At 41.5% G+C, this 26473-nt stretch overlaps 1 protein-coding gene across 1 annotated transcript; it reads left to right on the forward strand.

Moving 5' to 3' along the window:
• Positions 1-73: 73 nt before the first annotated feature.
• oclnb (occludin b) lies at positions 74-26429 on the forward strand. Its single transcript, XM_084180332.1, has 9 exons — positions 74-130; positions 4064-4179; positions 5016-5712; positions 6838-7011; positions 15312-15427; positions 16346-16453; positions 22286-22457; positions 24581-24622; positions 24757-26429. Exons 2-9 carry the CDS (start codon positions 4127-4129, stop codon positions 24853-24855), a joined length of 1461 nt encoding a protein of 486 aa, XP_084036458.1. The 5' UTR covers positions 74-130; positions 4064-4126; the 3' UTR covers positions 24856-26429.
• Positions 26430-26473: the final 44 nt, after the last annotated feature.

The raw sequence follows: 26473 nt of genomic DNA on the forward strand, positions 1-26473 counted from the left end.
AGGGGAGTGACCGGGAGGAGACAGTTCACTACCGTCATCTCCAATGAGAGAGCGCAACCTGCATAGGTGTGTTCGACAATAGCATACGAATTTCAGCCTGCATCCGTAGTGTGTGGATAATCACGAACAGGTGAGTTTGCCGTCAATGTTTTTTTGTAACTTTTGGTGATATGTTCATATGTAATTTACCATGTAGGTCTATCAAATAGCCTTCTTTCTTGGATTTTCAATCGTGGTGTATTTTTTATGCTGGCTGTGAATTTTAGATAAATGTTTATTTTATTTTATTTGATAACAAACCTGGAGAGTAGGCTACCATTGCGCACATTTTTGAAGTTTAACTGGATCATGTACATATTTTATTCTGTAGAATTATATTCGAAAACGTTCCTTGACGATTTGTTGATATTTGGGTCGTTTACTCTACACACCGATAATCATTTCCTACGATTTTCAAAACTGAGGTGTGAAATGTAAAAAAGCCAAGGCAATTATTTCCCCCTCATTCATCAGGATCTTTTTATTGCATTTAATTCAATTCAAATAAAAACATTTGTTTTGGGATTTTCCCAATATTCAAAAATATCAGGGTGTAGCTCAGCTGGTAGAGCACGGCGCTTGTAACGCCAAGGTAGTGGGTTCGATCCCCGGGACCACCCATACACAAAACAAAAAAAAAATTATGCACGCATGACTGTAAGTCGCTTTGGATAAAAGCGTCTGCTAAATGGCATATTATATTATTATACAACTATTGTATAACCGCACCCAACTCCAGCCTATTATAATACCAATCAATTCTGTAGGTCAGGATTTACCCTTGATCATTACACACAAATCATTGGACAGAGGCATCTTCTGTAAGGGGAGTTTTGTTAAGAGCCCCGACGCTCAATCTAAATCTAAGAACCTTATCTTTCATATCAGCAATCAATTATTTTCGAAAAACAAAAGGTTAAATTGATACACAACTTGCTAGGGTTAGTGTTCCTGTTCCCCCACTGCCATATTTCCATGTTACAGCGGTTGTTTACGGAAAACAGAATGGACTACCTGTGCTAATTGTCTATCTGTGTCTCTGAACACCTGTGTGCAAACGGAAGACGGACGCCTCAAACGTGTTGTCACCTGAAAAACACTGTCGGCTGCAACTGTGTTAAACCCGCTTAAAACAGTGTACAGTAAGTGTGTATTTTGCAACTCTTAAATTATTTTTGATGTGATATGAAAGTAGAGGGATTTATGTTTGTAGAAGTGGACCGCAATTGAGAATCGATTCACGTTTAGATCGAGTATTCGCTGATTTGGATGCCAGAGCCAATTCGCCTCTAAACAGAACATGCAAGGTCCTTTTGGACTATAAGGAGGAACGTTAGGCTCCTTTAGTCTATTGGGCTAGTTTCTGTAAAGAACCACAATGAGAACACGTTACTGCTGCTGTGCTCTTCCCCTCTCTCCTAGGCTGCAGAAGGGCCTACTATGCAGGAGATGTTTGTGTAGTCAGTGTTTTTTTTGTCCCAAATGTCACCCTATTCCCTACATAGTGCACTACTTTTGACCAGATTCCTATAACAGGGATCTATAGTGGTACACTATAGGCAATAGGGTGCCATTTGGGATGTAGCCTTTGTGTAGTTAGTAACAGTAGTAATAGTAGCAGCACACGTTTGAAAAGGCCACCTCTCTTCAAGTCATGTTCAAGTGCTTGTACTATTTTTAAATTTTTTTATTTCACCTTTATTTAACCAGGTAAGCCAGTTGAGAACAGGTTCTCATTTACAACTGCGACCTGGCCAAGATAAAGCAAAGCAGTGCAATAAAAACAACACAGAGTTACATATGGGGTAAAAAAACATAAAGTCAAAAATACAACAGAAAATATATATACAGTGTGTGCAAATGTAGCAAGTTATGGAGGTAAGGCAATAAATAGGCTATAGTGCAAAATAATTACAATAGTATTAACACTGGAATGCTAGATGTGCAAGAGATTATGTGCAAATAAATAACAATATAGGGATGAGGTAGTTGGGTGGGCTAATTTCAGATGGGCTGTGTACAGGTGCAGTGATCGGTAAGGTGCTCTGACAACTGATGCTTAAAGTTAGTGAGGGAGATAAGTCTCCAGCTTCAGAGATTTTTGCAATTCGTTCCAGTCATTGGCAGCAGAGAACTGGAAGGAATGGCGGCCAAAGGAGGTGTTGGCTTTGGGAATGACCAGTGAGATATACCTGCTGGAGCGCAGACTACGGGTGGGTACTGCTATGGTGACCAATGAGCTAAGATAAGGCGGGGATTTGCCTAGCAGTGATTTATAGATGGCCTGGAGCCAGTGGGTTTGACGACCAGCATGTAGTGAGGACCAGCCAACAAGAGCGTACAGGTCACAGTGGTGGGTAGTGTATGGGGCTTTGGAGACAAAACGGATGGCACTGTGATAGACTACATCCAATTTGCTGAGTAGAGTGTTGGAGGCTATTTTGTAAATGACATCGCCGAAGTCAAGGATCGGTAGGATAGTCAGTTTTACGAGGGCATGTTTGGCAGCATGAGTGAAGGAGGCTTTGTTGCGAAATAGGAAGCCGATTCTAGATTTAACTTTGGATTGGAGAATCTTTATGTGAGTCTGGAAGGAGAGTTTACAGTCTAACCAGACACCTAGGTATTTTGTAGTTGTCCACATACTCTAGGTCAGACCCGTCGAGAGTGGTGATTCTAGTCGGGTGGGCGGGTGCCAGCAGCGTTCGATTGAAAAGCATGCATTTAGTTTTACTAGTGTTTAAGAGCAGTTGGAGGCTACTGAAGGAGTGTTGTATGGCATTGAAGCTCGTTTGGAGGTTTGTTAACACAGTGTCCAATGAAGGGCCAGATGTATACAAAATGGTGTCGTCTGCGTAGAGGTGGATCTGAGAGTCACCAGCAGCAAGAGCGACATCATTGATATACACTGAGAAAAGTGTCGGCCCAAGAATTGAACCCTGTGGCACCCCCATAGAGACTGCCATAGGTCCAGACAACAGGCCCTCCGATTTGACACACTGAACTCTATCTGAGAAGTAGTTGGTGAACCAGGCGAGGCAGTCATTTGAGAAACCAAGGCTATTTAGTCTGCCAATAAGAATGCAGTGGTTGACAGAGTCGAAAGCCTTGGCCAGGTCGATGAAGACGGCTGCACAGTACTGTCTATTATCAATCGCGGTTATAATATCGTTTAGGACCTTGAGCGTGGCTGAAGTGCACCCATGACCAGCTCGGAAACCGGATTGCATAGCGGAGAAGGTACGGTGGTATTCGAAATAGTCGGTGATCTGTTTTGTTAACTTGGCTTTCAAATACTTTCGAAAGGCAGGGCAGGATGGATATAGGTCTGTAGCAGTTTGGATCTAGAGTGTCACCCCCTTTGAAGAGGGGGATGACCGCGGCAGCTTTCCAATCTCTGGGGATCTCAGACGTTATGAAAGAGAGGTTGAACAGACTAGTAATAGGGGTTGCGACAATTTCGGCGGCTAGTTTTAGAAAGAAAGGGTCCAGATTGTCTAGCCCAGCTGATTTGTAGGGGTCCAGATTTTGCAGCGCTTTCAAAACATCAGCTGTCTGAATTTGTGTGAAGGAGAAGCGGGGGGGGGGCATGGGCAAGTTGCAGCGGAGGGTGCAGAGTTGGTGGCCGGGGTATTGGTAGCCAGATGGAAAGCATGGCCAGCTGTAGCAAAATGCTTGTTGAAATTCTCGATTATTGTAGATTTATCGGTGGTGGTACTACATCCCAGGGTTTAGCCCATTCTTCTTTAGGAAAAGGTGAAAGATAATATTTTGGGTGTTCTGATCTGGAGAACAATATTTTTTTTACTTTTACTGTCCCTCAACATTATAGCTTCTATTATATTCGTACAGTAATGTACTGTTAAACCACATTTCCTTTGGAAATTAACGGTAACAGACTGTACCGTTTTTTACAGTAATTTACAGGTAACTGGCTTCCAGTAACCGTAAAAACAACAGGATTATTCTTTTTACAGTGTACTGTTTTTGTCTTGGTTGCTAACATGTTTTCTTTCTTCTTCAGATAGTGCAGCAGCAACTTGGTAAAGTGAGGAGTTGAGACCTAGGAGGACCAGAGGATCCCAGAATGCCCTCTCACAACAAACGCACCCCTCCTTCTTACCATCCGGGCAGCAGACGGTAAGTCCTCCCTCTCTCATCCTATGTATTGATCCCACACAACTCCTCACACATCCCTCTATCTTCATCCTATTTCCTCATCCCACCTCACCTCATCATCCCCATCACACTCATCCCTCTACATTAATAGACTCATCCCTCTACATTAATAGACTCACCCCTCTACATGAATACACTCATCCCTCTACATGAATACACTCATCCCTCTACATGAATACACTCATCCCTCTACATTAATAGACTCATCCCTCTACATGAATACACTCATCCCTCTACATGAATACACTCATCCCTTTACATGAATACACTCATCCCTTTACATGAATACACTCATCCCTCTACATGAATACACTCATCCCTTTACATGAATACACTCATCCCTCTACATGAATACACTCACCCCTCTACATGAATACACTCATCCCTCTGCATGAATACACTCATCCCTCTACATGAATACACTCACCCCTCTACATGAATACACTCATCCCTCTGCATGAATACACTCATCCCTCTACATTAATACACTCATCCCTCTACATTAATAGACTCATCCCTCTACATTAAGACTCGTCTCTCTACATTAATATACTCATCCCTCTACGTTAATAGACTCATCCCTCTACATTAATAGACTCGTCTCTCTACATTAATATACTCATCCCACCTGTCATTCTACTTCATCAGATCATTCATATCACCCTACTCTTCCACCCCCACCCTATCATCCCCTACAACCTTCCCAACTCTGCATGTTAATAGGAGTAATACATTCTCTATGTCTACCCCTCTAACTTCTCCTCCTCCCCTTCCACCTCTTCCCCCCCCTTTAACAGCCATGAACACAGGTACAAGTATGAGGAGCGTGTCTCCAACCCAGCCTACTCTTACTACCCGGACGAGGAGCTCCTCCACTTCTACCGCTGGACCTCTCCTCCAGGGGTGATGAAGATCATCTCCATCATCATCATCATCATGTGCGTAGCGATCTTCGCCTGCGTGGCATCTACACTCGCCTGGGACTACGACATGAGCATGATGGGAATGAGCGGCGGCATCGGCGCCGGGCTGGGCATCGGAGGCGGAGGCGGAGCCGGATATGGAGGGAGCTACGGCGGCGGCTCTTCCTACGGCGGCGGTGTCGGAGGAGGAGGCTCGTCCTATGGCGGAGGCAGCTACGGAAGCGGGACCCAGACTGACCCCCTGGCGGGGAAGGGCTTCATCATTGCCATAGCAGCCATCACCTTCATCGCGGTGCTCATCATCTTCATACTAGTGGTGTCGCGGCAGAACACGTCCCGTTCCCCAAAGTTCTACCTGGGGGCCATCATCGTGTCAGCCATCTTGGCGATACTAATGATCATCGCTACTATAGTCTACCTGGTGGCGGTAAACCCCACAGCCCAGTCCTCAGGGTCCGTCTACTACAACCAGATCTTACAGCTGTGTTCCCAGTACCAGAATCAGAACCAAGCCCAGGGCATCTTCATCAACCAGTACCTCTACCACTACTGTGTGGTGGAACCTCAGGAGGTGGGTACCAGTGGGGTCACGAGGGGTCATTTTAAGAGCTGCATCTCTCCTAGCCTATGGGGTATTTTCCTGCAGTTAGGGATCCTGCAGGTGCTCCTGTCAGATTGTGTCAAAGATGTGCTTAGAGAGAGCTATAGCTACAGATAGAGAGAGCTATAGCTACAGATGGAGAGAGCTATAGCAACAGATAGAGAGAGCTATAGCTACAGATAGAGAGAGCTATAGCTACAGATAGAGAGAGCTATAGCTACAGATAGAGAGAGCTATAGCTACAGATAGAGAGAGCTATAGCTACAGATAGAGAGAGCTATAGCTACAGATGGAGAGAGCTATAGCTACAGATGGAGAGAGCTATAGCTACAGATGGAGAGAGCTATAGCTACAGATAGAGAGAGCTATAGCAACAGATAGAGAGAGCTATAGCTACAGATGGAGAGAGCTATAGCTACAGATGGAGAGAGCTATAGCTACAGATGGAGAGAGCTATAGCTACAGATGGAGAGAGCTATAGCTACAGATAGAGAGAGCTATAGCTACAGATAGAGAGAGCTATAGCTACAGATAGAGAGAGCTATAGCTACAGATGGAGAGAGCTATAGCTACAGATGGAGAGAGCTATAGCTACAGATAGAGAGAGCTATAGCTACAGATGGAGAGAGCTATAGCTACAGATAGAGAGAGCTATAGCTACAGATAGAGAGAGAGCTATAGCTACAGATAGAGAGAGAGCTATAGCTACAGATGGAGAGAGCTATAGCTACAGATGGAGAGAGCTATAGCTACAGATAGAGAGAGCTATAGCTACAGACTCCTTATGGCTGATTTATACATTTCAAAGTAAGCAGCTCGTTTAGACCATCCTCTTGCCTTTCTTACCTTCTCAAGCTGAATTCCATTTTATCACTCTGTAGTCTCCAGTCGCGTACATTTCTCGCCCTCAATGCACAATTCAAATACAATTAGTATATTTCTTGGTACAGATTACAATGAGTTAAAATAACAGATTTCCTCCCTCTTCAGCCTGGTGCATTATCCCTCTTCCTGTGTGGAACATGCTAACCCACTGACTCACCTCTCTGTCCCAGGTCATAGCCGTCTTGTTACAATGTCCTCTTATCTCTTTAGGTCATAGCCATCATCCTGGGTGTCTTGGTATTTGTGGGTCTGATCATCCTTCTGGTGTTTGCTGTGAAGACGCGTCAGAAGATCAGACGCTGTGGCCCAGACAGAATCCTCTGGGAGGAGGTCAAGGTCAACATCAACAGCAGCAGCCTGCGCACACACACCATCGGAGAATGGGTGAGTGTGTGTGTGTGTGTGTGTGTGTGTGTGTGTGTGTCCAGATGGCTTTGGGAAGTGTGTTTCCAGATAGGGGATGTTTACGGAGGTGTGTGTGCTGTTGGAACAGGGACTGACTGTAAAGTCCATGTAATCTGTGATGATTTCATGTACACTACCGTTCAAAAGTTTGGGGTCACTTAGACATTTCCTTGTTTTCAATAGAAAAGCAATTTTTTTTTGTCCATTTTAAAATAACATCAAATTGATCAGAAATACAGTGTAGACATTGTTAATGTTGTAAATGGCTGTTGTATCTGGAAACGGCTGATTTTTAATGGAATATCTACATAGGCGTACAGAGGCCCATTATCAGCAACCATCAGTCCTGTGTTCCAATGGCACATTGTGTTTGCTAATCCAAGTTTATCATTTTAAAAGGCTAATTGATCATTAGAAAACCCTTTTGCAATTATGTTAGCACAGCTGAAAACTGTTGTGCTGATTAAAGAAGCAATAAAACTGGCCTTCTTGAGACTAGTTGGGTATCTGGAGCATCAGCAATTGTGGGTTCGATTACAGGCTCAAAATGGCCAGAAACAAATAACTTTCTTCTAAAACTCGTCAGTCTATTCTTGTTCTGAGAAATGAAGGCTATTCCATGCGAGAAATTGAAGATCTCGTACAACGCTGTGTACTACTCCCTTCACAGAACAGCGCATACTGGCTCTAACCAGAATAGAAAGAGGAGTGGGAGGCCCCGGTGCACAACTGAGCAAGAGGACAAATACATTAGTGTCTAGCTTGAGAAACAGGCGCCTCACAGGTCCTCAACTGGCAGCTTCATTAAATAGTACCTGCAAAACACCAGTCTCAACGTCAACAGTGAAGAGGCGACTCCGGGATGCTGACCTTCTAGGCAGAGTTGCAAAGAAAAAGGCATATCTCAGACTGGCCAATACAAATAAAAGATTAAGATGGGCAGTCTGTGATATGGCTTTTTCTTTGCAACTCTGCCTAGAAGGTCAGCATCCCGGAGTCGCCTCTTCACTTTGAAAAGAGAAAAGAAGGAAGCCTGTACAGAATAAAAATATTCCAAAATATGCATAAAAGGCCCTAAAGTATAACTGCAAGCAATGTGGCAAAGAAATTAACATTATGTCCTGAATACAAAGCATTATGTTTGGGGCAAATCCAATACATCACTGAGTACCACTCTTTATATTTTCAAGCATAGTGGTGCTGCATCATGTTATGGGTATGCTTGTCATCGGCAAGGACTAGGGAGTTTTTTTTTTTTTTGGATAAAAAGAAACCGAATAGAGCTAAGCACAGGCAAAAACCAGGTTCAGTCTGCTTTTCAACAGACACTGGGAGACAAGTTCACCTTTCAGCAGGACAATAACCTAAAACACAAGGCCAAATATACACTGGAGTTGCTTACAAAGACGACATTGAATGTTCCTGAGTGGCCTAGTTACAGTTTTGACTTAAATCTGCTTGAAAATCTATGGCACAACTTGAAAGTGGCTGTCTAGCGATGATCAACAAACAACTTGACATAGCTTCTAGAATTTCAAAAATAATAATGTGCAAGTATTGTACAATCCAGGTGTGCAAATCTCTTAGACTAACCCAAAAAGACTCACAGCTGTAATCTCTGCCAAAGGTGATTCTAACATGTATTGACTCAGGGGGTTGAATACTTATGTAATCAAGATATATTAGTGTTTTATTTTTCATAAATTCTAACATTTGTAAAATATTTTTCTTCCACTTTGACATTAGAGTATTTTGTGTAGATAAAAAATAATGAATATTCAATCAATTTTAATCCCACTTTGTAACACAACAGAATGTGGACAAGTGTATGAATACTTCTGAAGGCACTGTTCTGTTCCACTGGGCCGTTTGGGGGAAGCAGAGTGCTGATCTAGGAAGCAGAGTGATCATTTTGACCCCACGGGGTGAGATCTTGCGTGGAGCCCCAGATCGAGGGAGATTATCAGTGGTCTTGTATGTCATCCATTTCCTAATAATTGCTCCCACAGTTGATTTCTTCAAACCAAGCTGCTTACCTATTGCAGATTCAGTCTTCCCAGCCTGGTGCAGGTCTACAATTTAGTTTCTGGTGTCCTTTGACAACTCTTTGGTCTTGGCCATAGTGGAGTTTGGAGTGTGACTGTTTGAGGTTGTGGACAGGTGTCTTTTATACTGATAACAAGTTCAAACAGGTGCCATTAATACAGGTAACGAGTGGAGGACAGAGGAGCCTCTTAAAGAAGAAGTTAGAGGTCTGTGAGAGCCAGAAATCTTGCTTGTTTGTAGGTGACCAAATACTTATTTTCCACCATAATTTGCAAATAAATTCATTAAAAATCCTACAATGTGATTTTCTGGAAAAAAAATTCCTCAATTAGTCTGTCATAGTTGACGTGTCCCTATGATGAAAATTACAGGCCTCTCTCATCTTTTTAAGTGGGAGAACTTGCACAATTGGTGGCTGACTAAATACTTTTTTCCCCCACTGTATATAGCCATGTTAGTTTTATTAATTATTCACTATTTATTCCTTGCTCACCTCACCAATATTTTATTTATCTTATCTTTTAACTCTGCATTGTTGGAAAAGGACCCGTAAGTAAGCATTTCACTGTTAGTCTACACCTGTTGTCTACGAAGCATGTGACAAATACAATTTCATATGAAACATTTATTCTAGTGTCAAAATTTACTACAAAGTGTAAATAGGATAATTTTGGTCATAAAGTAAGTCAGAGATTTGCGAGATGATAGGAAAAAATGGTATGTCACGGAATGAAGGGTACCGCAACAGTTGTCACTGGGTTGGGTTTATTTGAATCCTGCCCACAGCTGGCAGCACCCAAGTAATCATCAGTTTGGAGCGATCGTAATGCCCATGGTCAATTTGGTTTGACATTCTATATCCGTATGGGGCTAGTTGGGGACCATCGGTAAATGACACAATGTACATGGGACAATATTTTAAAAGGTCAATAGCAAAACATTTAAATGACTTAAAGTCAAACCAACTTTAATGAGACAACTAAAAGATGTGAAACAAGAAAATATTGTCCCATTTACATTGTCTTCTTTATTGATTATCCCAAACTATCCCCAGAGATGAGCTATCCAAAGTCAAAACAACTTGGCCACGGTCGCAAACCAGCCGGCTGAATCTAATTGGCTAAATGATTTGGCTAACTTCCCACCTGCGAACACACATAAGAGACACCCACATCAATCCACACGCCGAAACCAACTCAAGTTGGAGTTCAGTCATATTTAAGGTTTCGACTGTGATTGGCTATAAGGTGTTGTCCCAGGGTTCCTTCCTGTCTCTGGTTGTGATAGTATCTGTGGTGTTTGGGCTGTGGAGGGTGGAGAAACCGGTCAGTCCTGGGTGGGAGCGGCTCAGACTGCCACACCATTTATCTCACAGCGACAACAATAATGGAACACTATCTGTGCTACAGGGCCAGTGTTCAAAGCGTTTGGGAGAAGTAGTTTGGTTGACTGAGCGCTAGTTAGTGTTGATCTAGGCTCAGGCCCCCCCCCCCCGGCTGTCCTTGTGTGTTCATCTTAGTAGACAGTCACAGCAGAAACATAGCTTTCACCACAGGTGCTTTATGATGGATGAAGTGGATAGGTATGTGTTGTCAGGTGCAGGGGGAGGGGTGGGGGAGAGTTTCATGTCCGGTTTTTGGGAGTGGCCTCCGAAGGCACTAGTCTCATTTGTAGTGATGTCATGGTAAATCATTGGTTCTTAAAATAGCATTCTGATCATGTGGCACGAGGAACAGTTGTGATTGGCTATGAGGATGTTGGCCTAGTGTTCCTCCCTGTCTCTGGTTGTGATCATATCTGTGTTTATATTGGCTGTGAAGGATGGAGGGGGAAGTGGAGAAACCGGTCGGTCCCGGATGAGAGCGCTCAGTCATCCAAACTATTTGCCTCACAGTGACAACCATACTTGTGAGTAATATGTGAGAGGGAGGGAACCTTAAGGCAACCTCCAGGCAACCTCCAGGCAACCACACAAACAAAACCACTTCAGTCAGCAACTCTAACGTTATCGGATTCACAAAGATTCAGATACAATACGTTACTGGATTCACAAAGATTCAGATACAATACGTTACTGGATTCACAAAGATTCAGATACAATACGTTACTGGATTCACAAAGATTCAGATACAATACGTTACTGGATTCACAAAGATTCAGATACAATACGTTACTGGATTCACAAAGATTCAGATACAATACGTTACTGGATTCACAAAGATTCAGATACAATACGTTACTGGATTCACAAAGATTCAGATACAGTGGGGAGAACAAGTATTTGATACACTGCCGATTTTGCAGGTTTTCCTACTTACAAAGCATGTAGAGGTCTGTAATTTTTATCATAGGTACACTTCAAAAATCATAGGTACACTTCAAAAATCCAGAAAATCACATTGTATGATTTTAAAGTAATTAATTTGCATTTTATTGCATGACATAAGTATTTGATACATCAGAAAAGCAGAACTTAATATTTGGTACAGAAACCTTTGTTTGCAATTACAGAGATCATACGTTTCCTGTAGGTCTTGACCAGGTTTGCACACACTGCAGCAGGGATTTTGGCCCACTCCTCCATACAGACCTTCTCCAGATCCTTCAGGTTTCGGGGCAATACGGACTTTCAGCTCCCTCCAAAGATTTTCTATTGGGTTCAGGTCTGGAGACTGGCTAGGCCACTCCAGGACCTTGAGATGCTTCTTACGGAGCCACTCCTTAGTTGCCCTGGCTGTGTGTTTCGGGTCGTTGTCATGCTGGAAGACCCAGCCACGACCCATCTTCAATGCTCTTACTGAGGGAAGGAGGTTGTTGGCCAAGATCTCGCGATACATGGCCCCATCCATCCTCCCCTCAATACGGTGCAGTCGTCCTGTCCCCTTTGAAGAAAAGCATCCCCAAAGAATGATGTTTCCACCTTCATGCTTCACGGTTGGGATGGTGTTCTTGGGGTTGTACTCATCCTTCTTCTTCCTCCAAACACGGCGAGTGGAGTTTAGACCAAAAAGCTCTATTTTTGTCTCATCAGACCACATGACCTTCTCCCATTCCTCCTCTGGATCATCCAGATGGTCATTGGCAAACTTCAGACGGGCCTGGACATGCGCTGGCTTGAGCAGGGGGACCTTGCGTGCGCTGCAGGATTTTAATCCATGACGGTGTAGTGTGTTGCTAATGGTTTTCTTTGAGACTGTGGTCCCAGCTCTCTTCAGGTCATTGACCAGGTCCTCACCTTCCTCATGATCATTGATGCCCCACGAGGTGAGATCTTGCATGGAGCCCCAGACCGAGGGTGATTGACCGTCATCTTGAACTTCTTCCATTTTCTAATAATTGCGCCAACAGTTGTTGCCTTCTCACCAAGCTGCTTGCCTATTGTCCTGTAGCCCATCCCAGCCTTGTGCAGGTCTACAATTTTATCCCTGATGTCCTTACACAGCTCTCTGGTCTTGGCCATTGTGGAGAGGTTGGTGTCTGTTTGATTGAGTGTGTGGACAGGTGTCTTTTAAACAGGTGCAGTTAATACAGGTAATGAGTGGAGAACAGGAGGGCTTCTTAAAGAAAAATTAACAGGTCTGTGAGAGACGGAATTCGTACTGGTTGGTAGGTGATGAAATACTTACAGTGGGGAAAAAAAGTATTTAGTCAGCCACCAATTGTGCAAGGTCTCCCACTTAAAAAGATGAGAGAGGCCTGTAATTTTCATCATAGGTACACGTCAACTATGACAGACAAAATGAGAAAAAAAATTCCAGAAAATCACGTTGTAGGATTTTTTATGAATTTATTGGCATATGATGGTGGAAAATAAGTATTTGGTCAATAACAAAAGTTTCTCAATACTTTGTTATATACCCTTTGTTGGCAATGACACATGTCAAACGTTTTCTGTAAGTCTTCACAAGGTTTTCACACACTGTTGCTGGTATTTTGGCCCATTCCTCCATGCAGATCTCATCTAGAGCAGTGATGTTTTGGGGCTGTCGCTGGGCAACACAGACTTTCAACTCCCTCCAAAGATTTTGAATGGGGTTGAGATCTGGAGACTGGCTAGGCCACTCCAGGACCTTGAAATGCTTCTTAAGAAGCCACTCCTTCGTTGCCCGGGCGGTGTGTTTGGGATCATTGTCATGCTGAAAGACCCAGCCACGTTTCATCTTCAATGCCCTTGCTGATGGAAGGAGGGTTTCACTCAAAATCTCACGATACATGGCCCCATTCATTCTTTCCTTTACACGGATCAGTCGTCCTGGTCCCTTTGCAGAAAAACAGCCCCAAAGCATGATGTTTCCAACCCCATGCTTCACAGTAGGTATGGTGTTCTTTGGATGCAACTCAGCATTCTTTGTCCTCCAAACATGACGAGTTGAGTTTTTACCAAAAAGTTATATTTTGGTTTCATCTGACCATATGACATTCTCCCAATCCTCTTCTGGATCATCCAAATGCACTTCAGACGGGCCTGGACATGTACTGGCTTAAGCAGGGGGACACGTCTGGCACTGCAGGATTTGAGTCCCTGGCGGCGTAGTGTGTTACTGATGGTAGGCTTTGTTACTTTGGTCCCAGCTCTCTGCAGGTCATTCACTAGGTCCCCCCATGTGGTTCTGGGATTTTTGCTCACCGTTCTTGTGATCATTTTGACCCCACGGGGTGAGATCTTGCGTGGAGCCCCAGATCGAGGGAGATTATCAGTGGTCTTGTATGTCTTCCATTTCCTAATAATTGCTCCCACAGTTGATTTCTTCAAACCAAGCTGCTTACCTATTGCAGATTCAGTCTTCCCAGCCTGGTGCAGGTATACAATTTTGTTTTTGGTGTCCTTTGACAGCTCTTTGGTCTTGGCCATTGTGAAGTTTGGAGTGTGACTGTTTGAGGTTGTGGACAGGTGTATTTTATACTGATAACAAGTTCAAAAAGGTGCCATTAATACAGGTAACGAGTGGAGGACAGAGGAGCCTCTGAAAGAAGAAGTTACAGGTCTGTGAGAGCCAGAAATCTTGCTTTGTTTGTAGGTGACCAAATACTTATTTTCCACCATAATTTGCAAATAAATTCATAAAAAATCCTACAATGGGATTTTCTGGATTTTTTTTCCTCATTTTGTCTGTCATAGTTGACGTGTACCTATGATGAAAATTACAGGCCTCTCTCATCTTTTTAAGTGGGAGAACTTGCACAATTGGTGGCTGACTAAATACTTTTTTTCCCCACTGTATGTCATGCAATAAAATGCAAATTAATCCCTGCTGCAGTGTGTGCAAACCTGGTCAAGACCTACAGGAAACGTATGATCTCTGTAATTGCAAACAGGTTTCTGTACCAATATAAAGTTCTGCTTTTCTGATGTATCAAATACTTATGTCATGCAATAAAATGCAAATTAATTACTTTAAAATCATACAATGTGATTTTCTGGATTTTTGTTTTAGATTCCGTCTCTCACAGTTGAAGTGTACCTATGATAACAATTACAGACCTCTACATGCTTTGTAAGTAGGAAAACCTGCAAAATCGGCAGTGTATCAAATACTTGTTCTCCCCACTGTACAATGCGGTATTGGATTCACAAAGATTCACATACAATGCGGTATTGGATTCACCAAGATTCACATACAATGCGGTATTGGATTCACAAAGATTCACATACAATGCGGTATTGCCATACCAACTTAATTGACTTGGTGCAGCTATAAAACTTGGCACATACATGGGCTACAGCCATACCTGGTAGCCTACGTATAAAGGAAACATGAGACCCAGTTCAACACCGTGGCACATGTGTTTTAATGAAGACTATCTGGTACTGAAGTTGTCATGTGTCAGGAACTAAAGACTGCTTTGGTTGTGTTGATAGTTTCGGTTTGGTTAGATCATAAGTCGGCTCGCAAAAGGTTTCTTCAGTCGACAAGTTGGTTCATGATTGACATGACATGCTTTAAGGGATTGCCTGAAATTATGACTAGAAGATGTTTATTACAACAGTTTTTATTCAGGAATTTCATAAGCATAATGTTTTCTGGTGATTTGTGTATGCATTCCACCAAAAGTAGGATTGGCGTGCTCTTGAGCGTTTTGTTCTTTCCAACTGGTGTATTATTTTAGCAGATCATAATTTATGTTTTCTATTAGTGGCTGTTTGTTGCCCTCTGTCTCAATATGACTTTTGACCGCTAACCGGTTTCCTTCTGTATTGAATAAACTTTATTGATCCCTGTCTCTTCCTGTAGGTGAATAACGTGTCTGGTCAGCCGGACACTCTGGTGAACGACTACAACGACAAGGTGGGGGGCTCCAGGAACTTCCTGGACCAGCTGCCAGACCACAAACCTCTGTATCTGCCTGGGTAAGGTCACCTACACGCAGAGGTTTTCGCAGTGTCAAAAACTGAGCCAGGGCAATGTATTTCAATGAGAACCTTAAGTTGGTGAGGGGCGACTCCATGGGTATGCGCTGGAACAATGCTCTGTTGCACATTTAAATTAATTTAACTTCTGAAGAATCTGTGGTCAGCTTATCCTAACAATAACCATTAGTGGAGGAAGACCCAAAGCTGACCTTGCCTGTCCACAGGCATCTTCATCATTCTCACTCAGGACAAGAACCATTTTATTTCCTTGGCGAAAGTTTAAAGGGCTATGTTTGTTTGGGGTTGGTTGAATGTGGGTTGTTTCACCCGCATGTTTTCACCTGGCAAAGAGAAAGTATTTCCTAAACACAAAAAAGTGCTACGCAATACATTATTTTGGCTAGGGAAGGGCGGTGGAGACACTGTTTTTAGAGCCATTAGGCTATTTGTTATAACATGCTTGGATAAACGGAGAAGCACGTCAAATCACCTTTTCCACCATCAATGGTGGTATGCCACCCCAATATACTCTGTGTGTTTACCATGCCAAATGAACTCATGACGTTGTCATGAATTAGTCTTTCCATTTGTCACGTTAGAACTGGCTTTTAGGGGATTTACCAGAAGTTGGTAGAATGTTGTAATGCTCCGGAATATTGGGAATGTGTTCTTTGGCACAATCTTGTGGCTGAATGATTTGAGGTTTTGTGTGACGCCGTCATCCTGACATTACTCGATCAGGACGAGCTTGTTTCAGAGAAAAACAAACACTTCCTGTTATGAGAAGATAGATTCTGGTACTACTAGTTTTACAATCCTCTAATACACAGTTTTACTGATTCAATTAAACTGGAGTTTATTAGAATAATTGTGATGATATTTAGGTCAAATGTGAATAATAAAGTTTTTTTTTAGGAGCTCAGACATAACAAGCTCGTTGGGAGGACTGAAGAGCAAGCTGAGGGACAACGACACTGGTGCAGAATCGGGAGGAGAGGATCTGGACGAGATCGACTTTAACACGTGAGTGGCGGGACGACTGGTGGAATGAAAGTTGCCTGCTTTCAGATCTGTTTGTAAAGTATAGCCAAATCTTGAAGCAGTTTGCCATACTTAACAGATCTGGGATCAGGCTAGAATTAACAAACAGATCTGGGGTGAGGCTAGAATGACAGTATCCTAATGAACTGCATTCATTCAAGTAGGTTGTAGCATTATTATGGATGTGGGATAGGAGTAGTAGTATATTCCCCAAACAGGTGAATAGCAGACCTGGGCAGAAGATCATTGTATTTTGTAGTTTATTAGAAAATACCAAGTTTTTAAATACTCAAAGTAGTCAAATATGTATATATAGTTTGAATGAAAAGGCAACTAGTTTTTATTTATTTAAATACAGGTCTCAGAAAACCAAATAATATTTGAAGGTATTTGAATATATGCAAATTATTGGAAAACAAACATATTTATTTGATGGCTGCTAAATATTTGATGAACCAAAACCTACGTCTGATGGTCTGGTAATAGAAGCTGTTGAATTAGTCTAAATATATGATCATTAGCACATGGTTTGGAGGGCTCTCAGATATGAATTTGAATGAGGGACATGGAATCACCTCAACATAAGTAAACCACTTGTGCAGCTTCAAAATGACTAACACATATCTTTTCATAATGAGTGAGACATACTGTAACACTTTACATCAAGTTCCTATACACGTGTAGTAACTTGGGGATTATTACAATGAGCAACATTGTTGTTGCATAGGACTTTGGAAATTGCTTTATAATTGCATAATGATGTTCTTACATATGTGGAATAAGGAACGTCAGCTCAAACTCTCAGCTCATTGCTATGCAATTACATTTATATTTTAGTCATTTAGCAGACGCTCTTATCCAGAGCAGAATCGGGAGGAGAGAATGCATACATTTTTTTTTTTTTTTTTTTTTTTTTCATACCCCCCTGTGGGAATCAAACCCACAACCCTGGCGTTGCAAACGCCATGCTCTATCAACTGAGCTACATCCCTGCCGGCCATTCCCTCCCCTACCCTGGACGACGCCCCATTGGTCTCCCGGTCGCGGCCGGCTATGACAGAGCCTGGATTCGAACCAGGATCTCTAGTGGCACAGCTAGCACTGCGATGCGGCGCCTTAGACCACTGCGCCACTCGGGAGAGCATGATACATGATACCAAAGTATCATATAACAACATGCTAATAAAATGTTGCTCCAAAAGTAATTACAGTTTTATTACACAGGCACAAGGGCAGTTTAATGTTAAGTGTTACTGAGAATGCTAACTGTAACAAAATATGGCTATTAAGTGTCGAAAGGAAACAATATATATATATAAAAAACTGCCTTTTTGAATCAACTACAGCCAAGGTAGGTTGAAAATCATGTTAGTTTGTATTCTGAGTAAACTATCCCTTTAAATATGGTATACTGAGTGTTTGAAACAAGAACACGTCCCCTCAGATGGACAAAGAGGTTCAAAGTTGTTTTTTGCTAAGCATCCAACTTGCTGTTTGCAAATGGCTTTGAATTACTCTGCAGTATTTTCAGCTATCAAAAAATTAATTGCAGCTTTCAAACTTTTCAGTGGCATGTTGAAAGAGTCATACAGTAGTTGAGCATCACAACTTATTTATACTTATCAGTACAGAATATCATTGGTTAATTGGTTTGACTTGATTATGTACTCCTGGGGCAATGGATTTTCAGGAAAATTGACATTTTACAGAATGTTCAGATCAAATTAAGTTTCATTCCAAAACGCTATATTATATATCCATTTTCAGAATTTTTGGTAAATTAGCTTTTATTGTTTAAAGACCTTAAATATATTAGTGTGTTTTTGCACCATCTAATCATGGAATGGGGTTGTTCAATGACAGACATGTATTTGTTTGAAATATATTACTTGATGGTTTCATTTCAGGGAGACGAATAATCATGTCGTTGCAAAACCCTATAGTGCCTTGCAAAAGTATTCATCCCCCTTGGCATTTTTCCTATTTTGTTGCATTACAACCTGTAATTTAAATGGATTTTTATTTGGATTTCATGTAATGGACATACACAAAATAGTCCAAATTGGTGAAGTGAAATTAAAAAAATAACTTGTAAAAAAAAAATTACGGAAAAGTGGTGCGTGCATATGTATTCACCCCCTTTGCTATGAAGCCCCTAAATAAGATCTGGTGCAACCAATTACCTTCAGAAGTCACATAATTAGTTAAATAAAGTCCACCTGTGTGCAATCTAAGTGTCACATGATCTGTCACATGATCTCAGTATACATACACCTGTTCTGAAAGGTCCCAGAGTCTGCAACACCACTAAGCAAGGGGCACCACCAAGCAAACTGCACCATGAAGACCAAGGAGCTCTCCAAACAGGTCAGGGACAAAGTTGTGGAGAAGTACAGATCAGGGTTGGGTTATAAAAAAATATCTGAAACTTTGAACATCCCACTGAGCACCATTAAATCCATTATTTAAAAAATTGAAAGAATATGGCACCACAACAAACCTGCCAAGAGAGGGCCGCCCACCAAAACTCACGGACCAGGCAAGGAGGGCATTAATCAGAAAGGCAACAAAGAGACCAAAGATAACCCTGAAGGAGCTGCAAAGCTCCACAGCGGAGATTGGAGTGTTTGTCCATAGGACCACTTTAAGCCGTACACTCCACAGAGCTGGGCTTTACGGAAGAGTGGCCAGAAAAAATCCATTGCTTAAAGAAAAAAATAAGCAAACATGTTTGGTGTTCGCCAAAAGGCAAGTGGGAGACTCCCCAAACATATGGAAGAAGGTACTCTGGTCAGATGAGACTAAAATTGAGCTTTTTGGCCATCAAGGTAAATGCTATGTCTGGTGCAAACCCAGGGGTTGAATTATGCACGCTCACGTTTTCAGTTTTTTGATCTTATTTCTTGTTTGTTTCACCCCCAAAAATATTTTGCATCTTCAAAGTGGTAGGCATGTTGTGTAAATCAAATGATACAAACCCCCAAAAAATCCATTTTAATTCCAGGTTGTAAGGCAACAAAATAGGAAAAATGCGAAGGGGGGGGTGAATACTTTCACAAGCCACTGTATATGTCCACCTCACTCTCAGAGAAACATGTAGTACTGCTAGGTTTTACAGTCAAATGTAACTAACTATATTTTTTAAAATAAAGAACTGAACGAATGATACATTTGTGACATCAATATTTAAACAAATGTTTAAAAAAATTATCAATACAGTATTGAGATCTATGTAAAATATTTACATTTGACATTTGAGTCATTTAGCAGATGCTCTTATCCTGAGTGACTTAGTGCATTCATCTTAAGATACTGCAGGTAGCTGAGACAACCACAGATCAGTCTACAGGATACAAACATTCCATTTCAGCTAAACAATGGATATATAGCATTTTTGCAACAACCAATTTTAATACACATCTAAAATCTATGAATAAAAAAATCAGAGACCAGTAATATTTTACACACACATAAGCAATCATTTCTGATGAAAAAAAAAATGAAATTGGTGTGTGTATACAGTGGGGGAAACAAGTATTTAGTCAGCCACCAATTGTGCAAGTTCTCCCACTTAAAAAGATGAGAGAGGCCTGTAATTTTCATCATAGGTACACGTCAACTATGACAGACAAATTGAGAATTTTCTTTCCAGAAAATCACATTGTAGGATTTTTTATGAATTTATTTGCAAATTATGGTGGAAAATAAGTATTTGGTCACCTACAAACAAGCAAGATTTCTGGCTCTCACAGACCTGTAACTTCTTCTTTAAGAGGCTCCTCTGTCCTCCACTCGTTACCTGTATTAATGGCACCTGTTTGAACTTGTTATCAGTATAAAAGACACCTGTCCACAACCTCAAACAGTCACACTCCAAACTCCACTATGGCCAAGACCAAAGAGCTGTCAAAGGACACCAGAAACAAAATTGTAGACCTGCACCAGGCTGGGAAGACTGAATCTGCAATAGGTAAGCAGCTTGGTTTGAAGAAATCAACTGTGGGAGCAATTATTAGGAAATGGAAGACATACAAGACCACTGATAATCTCCCTAGATCTGGGGCTCCACGCAAGATCTCACCCTGTGGGGTCAAAATGATCACAAGAACGGTGAGCAAAAATCCCAGAACCACACGGGGGGACCTAGTGAATGACCTGCAGAGTGCTGGGACCAAAGTAACAAAGCCTACCATCAGTAACATACTACGCCGCCAGGGACTCAAATCCTGCAGTGCCAGACGTGTCCCCCTGCTTAAGCCAGTACATGTCCAGGCCCGTCTGAAGTTTGCTAGAGTGCATTTGGATGATCCAGAAGAGGATTGGGAGAATGTCATATGGTCAGATGAAACCAAAATATAATTTTTTGGTAAAAACTAAACTCGTCGTGTTTGGAGGACAAAGAATGCTGAGTTGCATCCAAAGAACACCATACCTACTGTGAAGCATGGGGGTGGAAACATCATGCTTTGGGGCTGTTTTTCTGCAACGGGACCAGGACGACTGATCCGTGTAAAGGAAAGAATGAATGGGGCCATGTATCGTGAGATTTTGAGTGAAAACCTCCTTCCATCAGCAAGGGCATTGAAGATGAAACGTGGCTGGGTCTTTCAGCATGACAATGATCCCAAACACACCGCCCGGGCAACGAAGGAGTGGCTTCGTAAGAAGCATTTCAAGGTCCTGGAGTGGCCTAGCCAGTCTCCAGATCTCAACCCCATAGAAAATCTTTGGAGGGAGTTGAAAGTCCGTGTTGCCCAGCGACAGCCCCAAAACATCACTGCTCTAGAGGAGATCTGCATGGAGGAATGGGCCAAAATACCAGCAACAGTGTGTGAAAACCTTGTGAAGACTTACAGAAAACGTTTGACCTGTGTCATTGCCAACAAAGGGTATATAACAAAGTATTGAGAAACTTTTGTTATTGACCAAATACTTATTTTGCACCATAATTTGCAAATAAATTCATTAAAAATCCTACAATGTGATTTTCTGGAAAAATGTCTCATTTTGTCTGTCATAGTTGACGTGTACCTATGATGAAAATTACAGGCCTCTCTCATCTTTTTAAGTGGGAGAACTTGCACAATTGGTGGCTGACTAAATACTTTTTTCCCCCACTGTATAGCGTTTTGGAACGAAACTTCTAATATGATGGATATATTGAAATAGTATGTACTGTGTAGGAGATACTATTAGTTGAAGGCTGCCAATCCAATAGTTTCCGAAAAGTAGACACTTCCTAAGATCTGTATTAAAATATATTTTTTAAGTAGTTGCTTTCTTAGATCTGTATTCAAATAGTTTACAAAAATAGTTACTTTCTGAGATCTGTATTGAAGTAGTTTTGAAAAGTAGTCACTTTCTGAGATCTGTATTGAAGTAGTTTTGAAAAGTAGTCACTTTCTGAGATCTGTATTGAAGTCGTTTTGAAAAGTAGTCACTTTCTGAGATCTGTATTGAAGTCGTTTTGGAAAAGTAGTCACTTTCTGAGATCTGTATTCAAATCTTTTCAAAAAGTTGTAATTTTGGGGGATCTGTGTTCAAATAGTTCTGGTCACCTCCAAAGTTACTATTTGTTCCCCTGGAAAGAGTTACATTCCACAAAGCAGAGTTAAAAATACAGTTATCCCAGGTCTGTTGTATAGAAGTTTTGGAAGGGGATTTTAGACTATTGGGAGAGGTATTTTTGGGTAGAAAGTTAGACATCAAATTGAGTTTTCAATCCGTCAAAGATAACGAAGGGAAAAGGGTAAAAAAATAAAATACATATAGTTCTAAAACTCACTCTATCCATCCCGTCCCTCTGTCTCTCAGCGAGTTCTCTGCCATCATGAATGAGCAGGAGCGTCTGGACTACAAGAGGGAGTTTGACCGGGACCACCTGGAATACAAAGAGCTGCAGGCTGAGCTGGATGACCTCAACATGGGCCTGGCTGACCTGGACAAGGAACTGGACAGACAACCAGAGGGCAGCCCACAGTTCCTGGTGAGGACTTTAGAGATACTATATAAATATTATATGGTTTTCTATTCATGTTCTATTAAAGTGTCTGTGTGAGTCAATAGCTATGTTTCGATGAACTTGTCCAGTGATTTCTGTTGTTGCCGCCGTTCGCATAGAAAATAGATTCAACAATTGCCTGCTAGGGTGTGTTTCAATGTAACCATCTTGTGTCTATAAAAACTGCTGGATGTAATGACGTCACTCCTGCAGTAACCAGGGTTCCATCCAACCTTTTGATAGGAGTAAATGTCAGTTACAGAATGTAATGACAGGCCTGATGGAAACAGAACATTTGTCGGTAAACTTTTCAAATGTCGACAAAACAAAATACGCTAGACAAGGGGGGGATTTTTTTGTCAGTAAAATGAATTAGGTGAGAAATGTCAGTGGAAACACTTATGTGCAAATATTGATATAACCATAATATCGAAGTAAACTTGGAGTCACGCGATGACATGGTGTGTGGTCCTCCCACTACGACTCGGGAAAGCATGCAGTTTATTAGGCTACAGATGAAATAAGTTATGATGAACTTCACAGGGTGGTGAAAGTGCAAGGTGATGAGCTTGATGCTCCTTTCCAATAAATACCTTATTGTGGTGACATGATGTTCAATGCTTGGCTGCCGTTTGACAAATACAAATAATCTCTCTCTTCTGTCCATAATAATCTCATCATGTAGGCCATATGTGTCAAACGCATTCCACGGAGGGCCCGAGTGTCTGCGGGTTTTCGCTCCACCCTTGTACTTGATTGATGAAATAAGGTCACTAATTACCTGGTTGTCTAGGTCTTAATTGAAAGGAAAAAACAGAAACCCGCAGACACTTGGCCCTCCGTGGAATGAGTCTGACACCCCTGATGTAGGCCCTTCACTCAACTCAGGACTTCAACCAGTTCCACTGCATTTTTCCTTGGTTCCCCTCTAATCAGGAACTGATTTAGACCTGGGACACCAAGTGTGTCCAATTCATTATCAGGTAGAACAGAAAACCAGCAGGCTCCTGACCTTGTAGGGTTGAATACCCCTGCTGTTGGCTAGAGTGCACGTGCCAATGCCAGAGTGGGCACACTCGCTATAAAATGCCAAATATTTGGTGAGAAAACCATCAGTAGAGTTAAATGTGATGGAAACCTATTTAACTTGTATTTTTTTATTTGGTACATGGGAACGTAACCGCAAAAGGTATTTTTATGTGCACTACTTCATCACGCACAGTCTTATCCACAACAAGTTAATTTGATGGAAACATCTCTGGTGGGAAAATGCGCATATTGTTTTTATTTGCGGATTTTAGAATGTTCACATGGAAACCTAGCTACTTTCAAATACAATGTGGGCAAATTGCACATGAATAAATTGTCGACAGCCTGTATGCCCTCCCAAGTATTTGTTTCATGACTCAGGTAACCCCTGTGAAAGCAAGCATGGATAGAATGCAGTAATATTTTAATATTTGCCATATTCTAATAATTTTCATGTGCCATGGTGAAACTTGCACTCCTGTAGATCTGAAAGAATCGGATGGTGAAACTTACCAGCCAACCAGAAAAGCAAGGTGAAGCAATTCAGGCATTTTTGAAAGTCAGGACAATCTTTGTCCTGCAAAGGAAAACATTTTACAGTTGAAAATATATATTTTGCAAGCAGTAGGCATTTAGAATTTAAAATATGGAGTGGAGCTTTATAGTTAAGTGATGACATCACGTGCCCGCGTACCTTCAAAATTATTTATTTTTTTAACACTGGTTTCCATAATAATTTGTCACAAAGAAATTGACAAAAGAAATCCACCCATCGAACGGATACAAATGTTGTTGATCTTCCGAAAATGTCTCCTAAATCTGCCGTTTACATTACACGTCGCAATGATTTATTTTGCGACATTGCTTTTGTCCAATAAACCTGGTTCAGTGGAAACCTGCCTATTAAGGTGACAATGATGACATCCTTAACACAATTTCAAAGAAACTGAGAAATCTGAATCGTAAGTTAAAGGTAGACTCAGCGCTACAAATGTCGAAAGTACTGTAGCATATCGGGCCGACTTCCACAATAAGAAAGTGTGACGCCTAATTCTCTTTTTTTCTTTCCTTAAAAACAGGATGCTATGGATGAGTACACCCGGCTGAAGAATATGAAGAAGGTATGTTCCACAACACCGCTATTACCTTTTTGAGTAACATATAGTTTGTGAGCGTTTGATTCAACCAACCAATCAAACAAACCACAGTACTGTAGGTTTCAACATGTTTTTAAGTTAACCTCTTATCTCAACAGTCCCCAGACTATCTGCTGAAGAAGAAGAGGTGCAAGCACCTGAAGGCCAAGCTGTCTCACATCAAGAGGAAGGTCAGCGAGTATGACCGCAGACCCTGACCTCTGACCCCAGTCCAGAGCTGACTCCACCCCTGTCTGTCCAGGAAACTGGCCCCAAAAGAAGGAATACCATAATGGGAGAGGGATCCAGAGAAGGCTTTTTTTCCCCTCTCAATGTGAAGTCATATGAACTGATTTTAAGAGAGATCATTCTCTGAATGTCTAATCAAGATTTTTTTTAAATCTTTTTATTTCAATAATGTTATCTATTTTTAAGATGGATGTTGAAGTTGAGTTACAACCCAATACACCCATACACTCATACACCAGTATCTTAACGTGGTGCTGCTAGAGGATTCTACCCATAGCCGCAGGAAGTAGGGATGCTGAGGGTGTTGTGATGTGGCTCAGTGAGAGCATGGCCCTTGCAATGCAAGGGTTGTGGGTTCAATTCCCCCAGAGGTCCAGTTCGAAAATGTATGCCCTCACTACTGTAAGTTGGTCTGGATAAGAGCGTCTACTCAAATGGAAAAGGAATTAATAGACCATTTCAGTTTTCACATGGAAATAAGTTGCATTTGCAAAAGTGTTTCAAGAAACTGGAAAACATATCAAGGCGAGGATTTTTCTATTTCACAAGTATTATCAGATTAACTGTTTTGTACAGATAATTATCAGAATCAAGTTACAAATGCTGGTAAACACTCAAAATACATTTTAGTTTAAAAAATAAAGCACAAAAGCAGTGCACTGGGCCTTTACTAGTCCTGTATTAGCAGACCTATATAGACTCTTCCAATGGACCCCTCCCCTCCTGTAGTCACAGCAACCCCACCCCCAAACTACTTCCCGCGACTATGATTCTACCTCTAATATCTACAGTTGAGTAGCCTCTGCCGAGGCCCCAACAATCGGATGTTCCGGTTTTGGAAAGAGAGCATGTGACTCGACTTACGCTTTTGGACATTAACGCTTTTGGACATTAACCATCTTAACTCCTCCTCCACATTTTACTGGATTGGTTGAACAGTGCAGAAGAGAACCTCCCCAGACAGTTTTTGTTCCTTTTCATAAAGACCAGTATGTGGAGGATCTAGTTTCATGCGTTTATTTTACGCCTGCTACGTTAGGTTAACAGGTGGGTAATGATGGTTGGCGCAAAATGCTAAAGATTAAGATTAGAGCGCCCTCTAGGGTATAGATACGGCACATGACATGGCCAATTATCATTTTTTACGTTTGTACATTTTAGTTGTTTTTAAGAAAGGTTCTCAGGGGATGCGCCTGTATCCAAATAAAATATCTTATCGATAAAAATAAATACCTGGTGTGTGCTTATGGAATTGTACTGTTATCAGTTTTTACAAATTCATTTTGTAGCTGTCTTTTACAGACATCCGGGCACAGCATGTATAGTAAGCACCGTGCACTGTATAGAAAGCAAATTAAGAATGTTTTCCCTTTTTCTTACCTTGATCTTTTTGTGAATTTCCAAAAATGTTTTGGCATGTAAATTGTATTTTCTTTTTATGATAGTCTGAGGTTAAATATTGGCCATACAGATATGCAGGCATGTAAGTTACTACCATGGTGATGATGTACAATGTATGATTTATATTGTGTAAATGATTTTCAATAAAAATATGAAAATACACAATTTGTTTTTATTTGCGGCTTC

This window comes from Coregonus lavaretus (genome assembly GCF_964263955.1).
Source record: "Coregonus lavaretus genome assembly, chromosome: 17".
Lineage (NCBI taxonomy): Eukaryota > Metazoa > Chordata > Actinopteri > Salmoniformes > Salmonidae > Coregonus > Coregonus lavaretus.

What these genes read in the sequence shown, in the direction of transcription:
- oclnb (XM_084180332.1), top strand. Translation starts at nt 4,127, where the DNA reads ATGCCCTCTCACAACAAACGCACCCCTCCTTCTTACCATCCGGGCAGC. An exon ending in AAACCTCTGTATCTGCCTGG is followed by an intron (nt 15,428 to 16,345) that starts GTAAGGTCACCT and finishes GTTTTTTTTTAG; the next exon opens with GAGCTCAGACATAACAAGCT. An exon ending in AGGGCAGCCCACAGTTCCTG is followed by an intron (nt 22,458 to 24,580) that starts GTGAGGACTTTA and finishes CCTTAAAAACAG; the next exon opens with GATGCTATGGATGAGTACAC.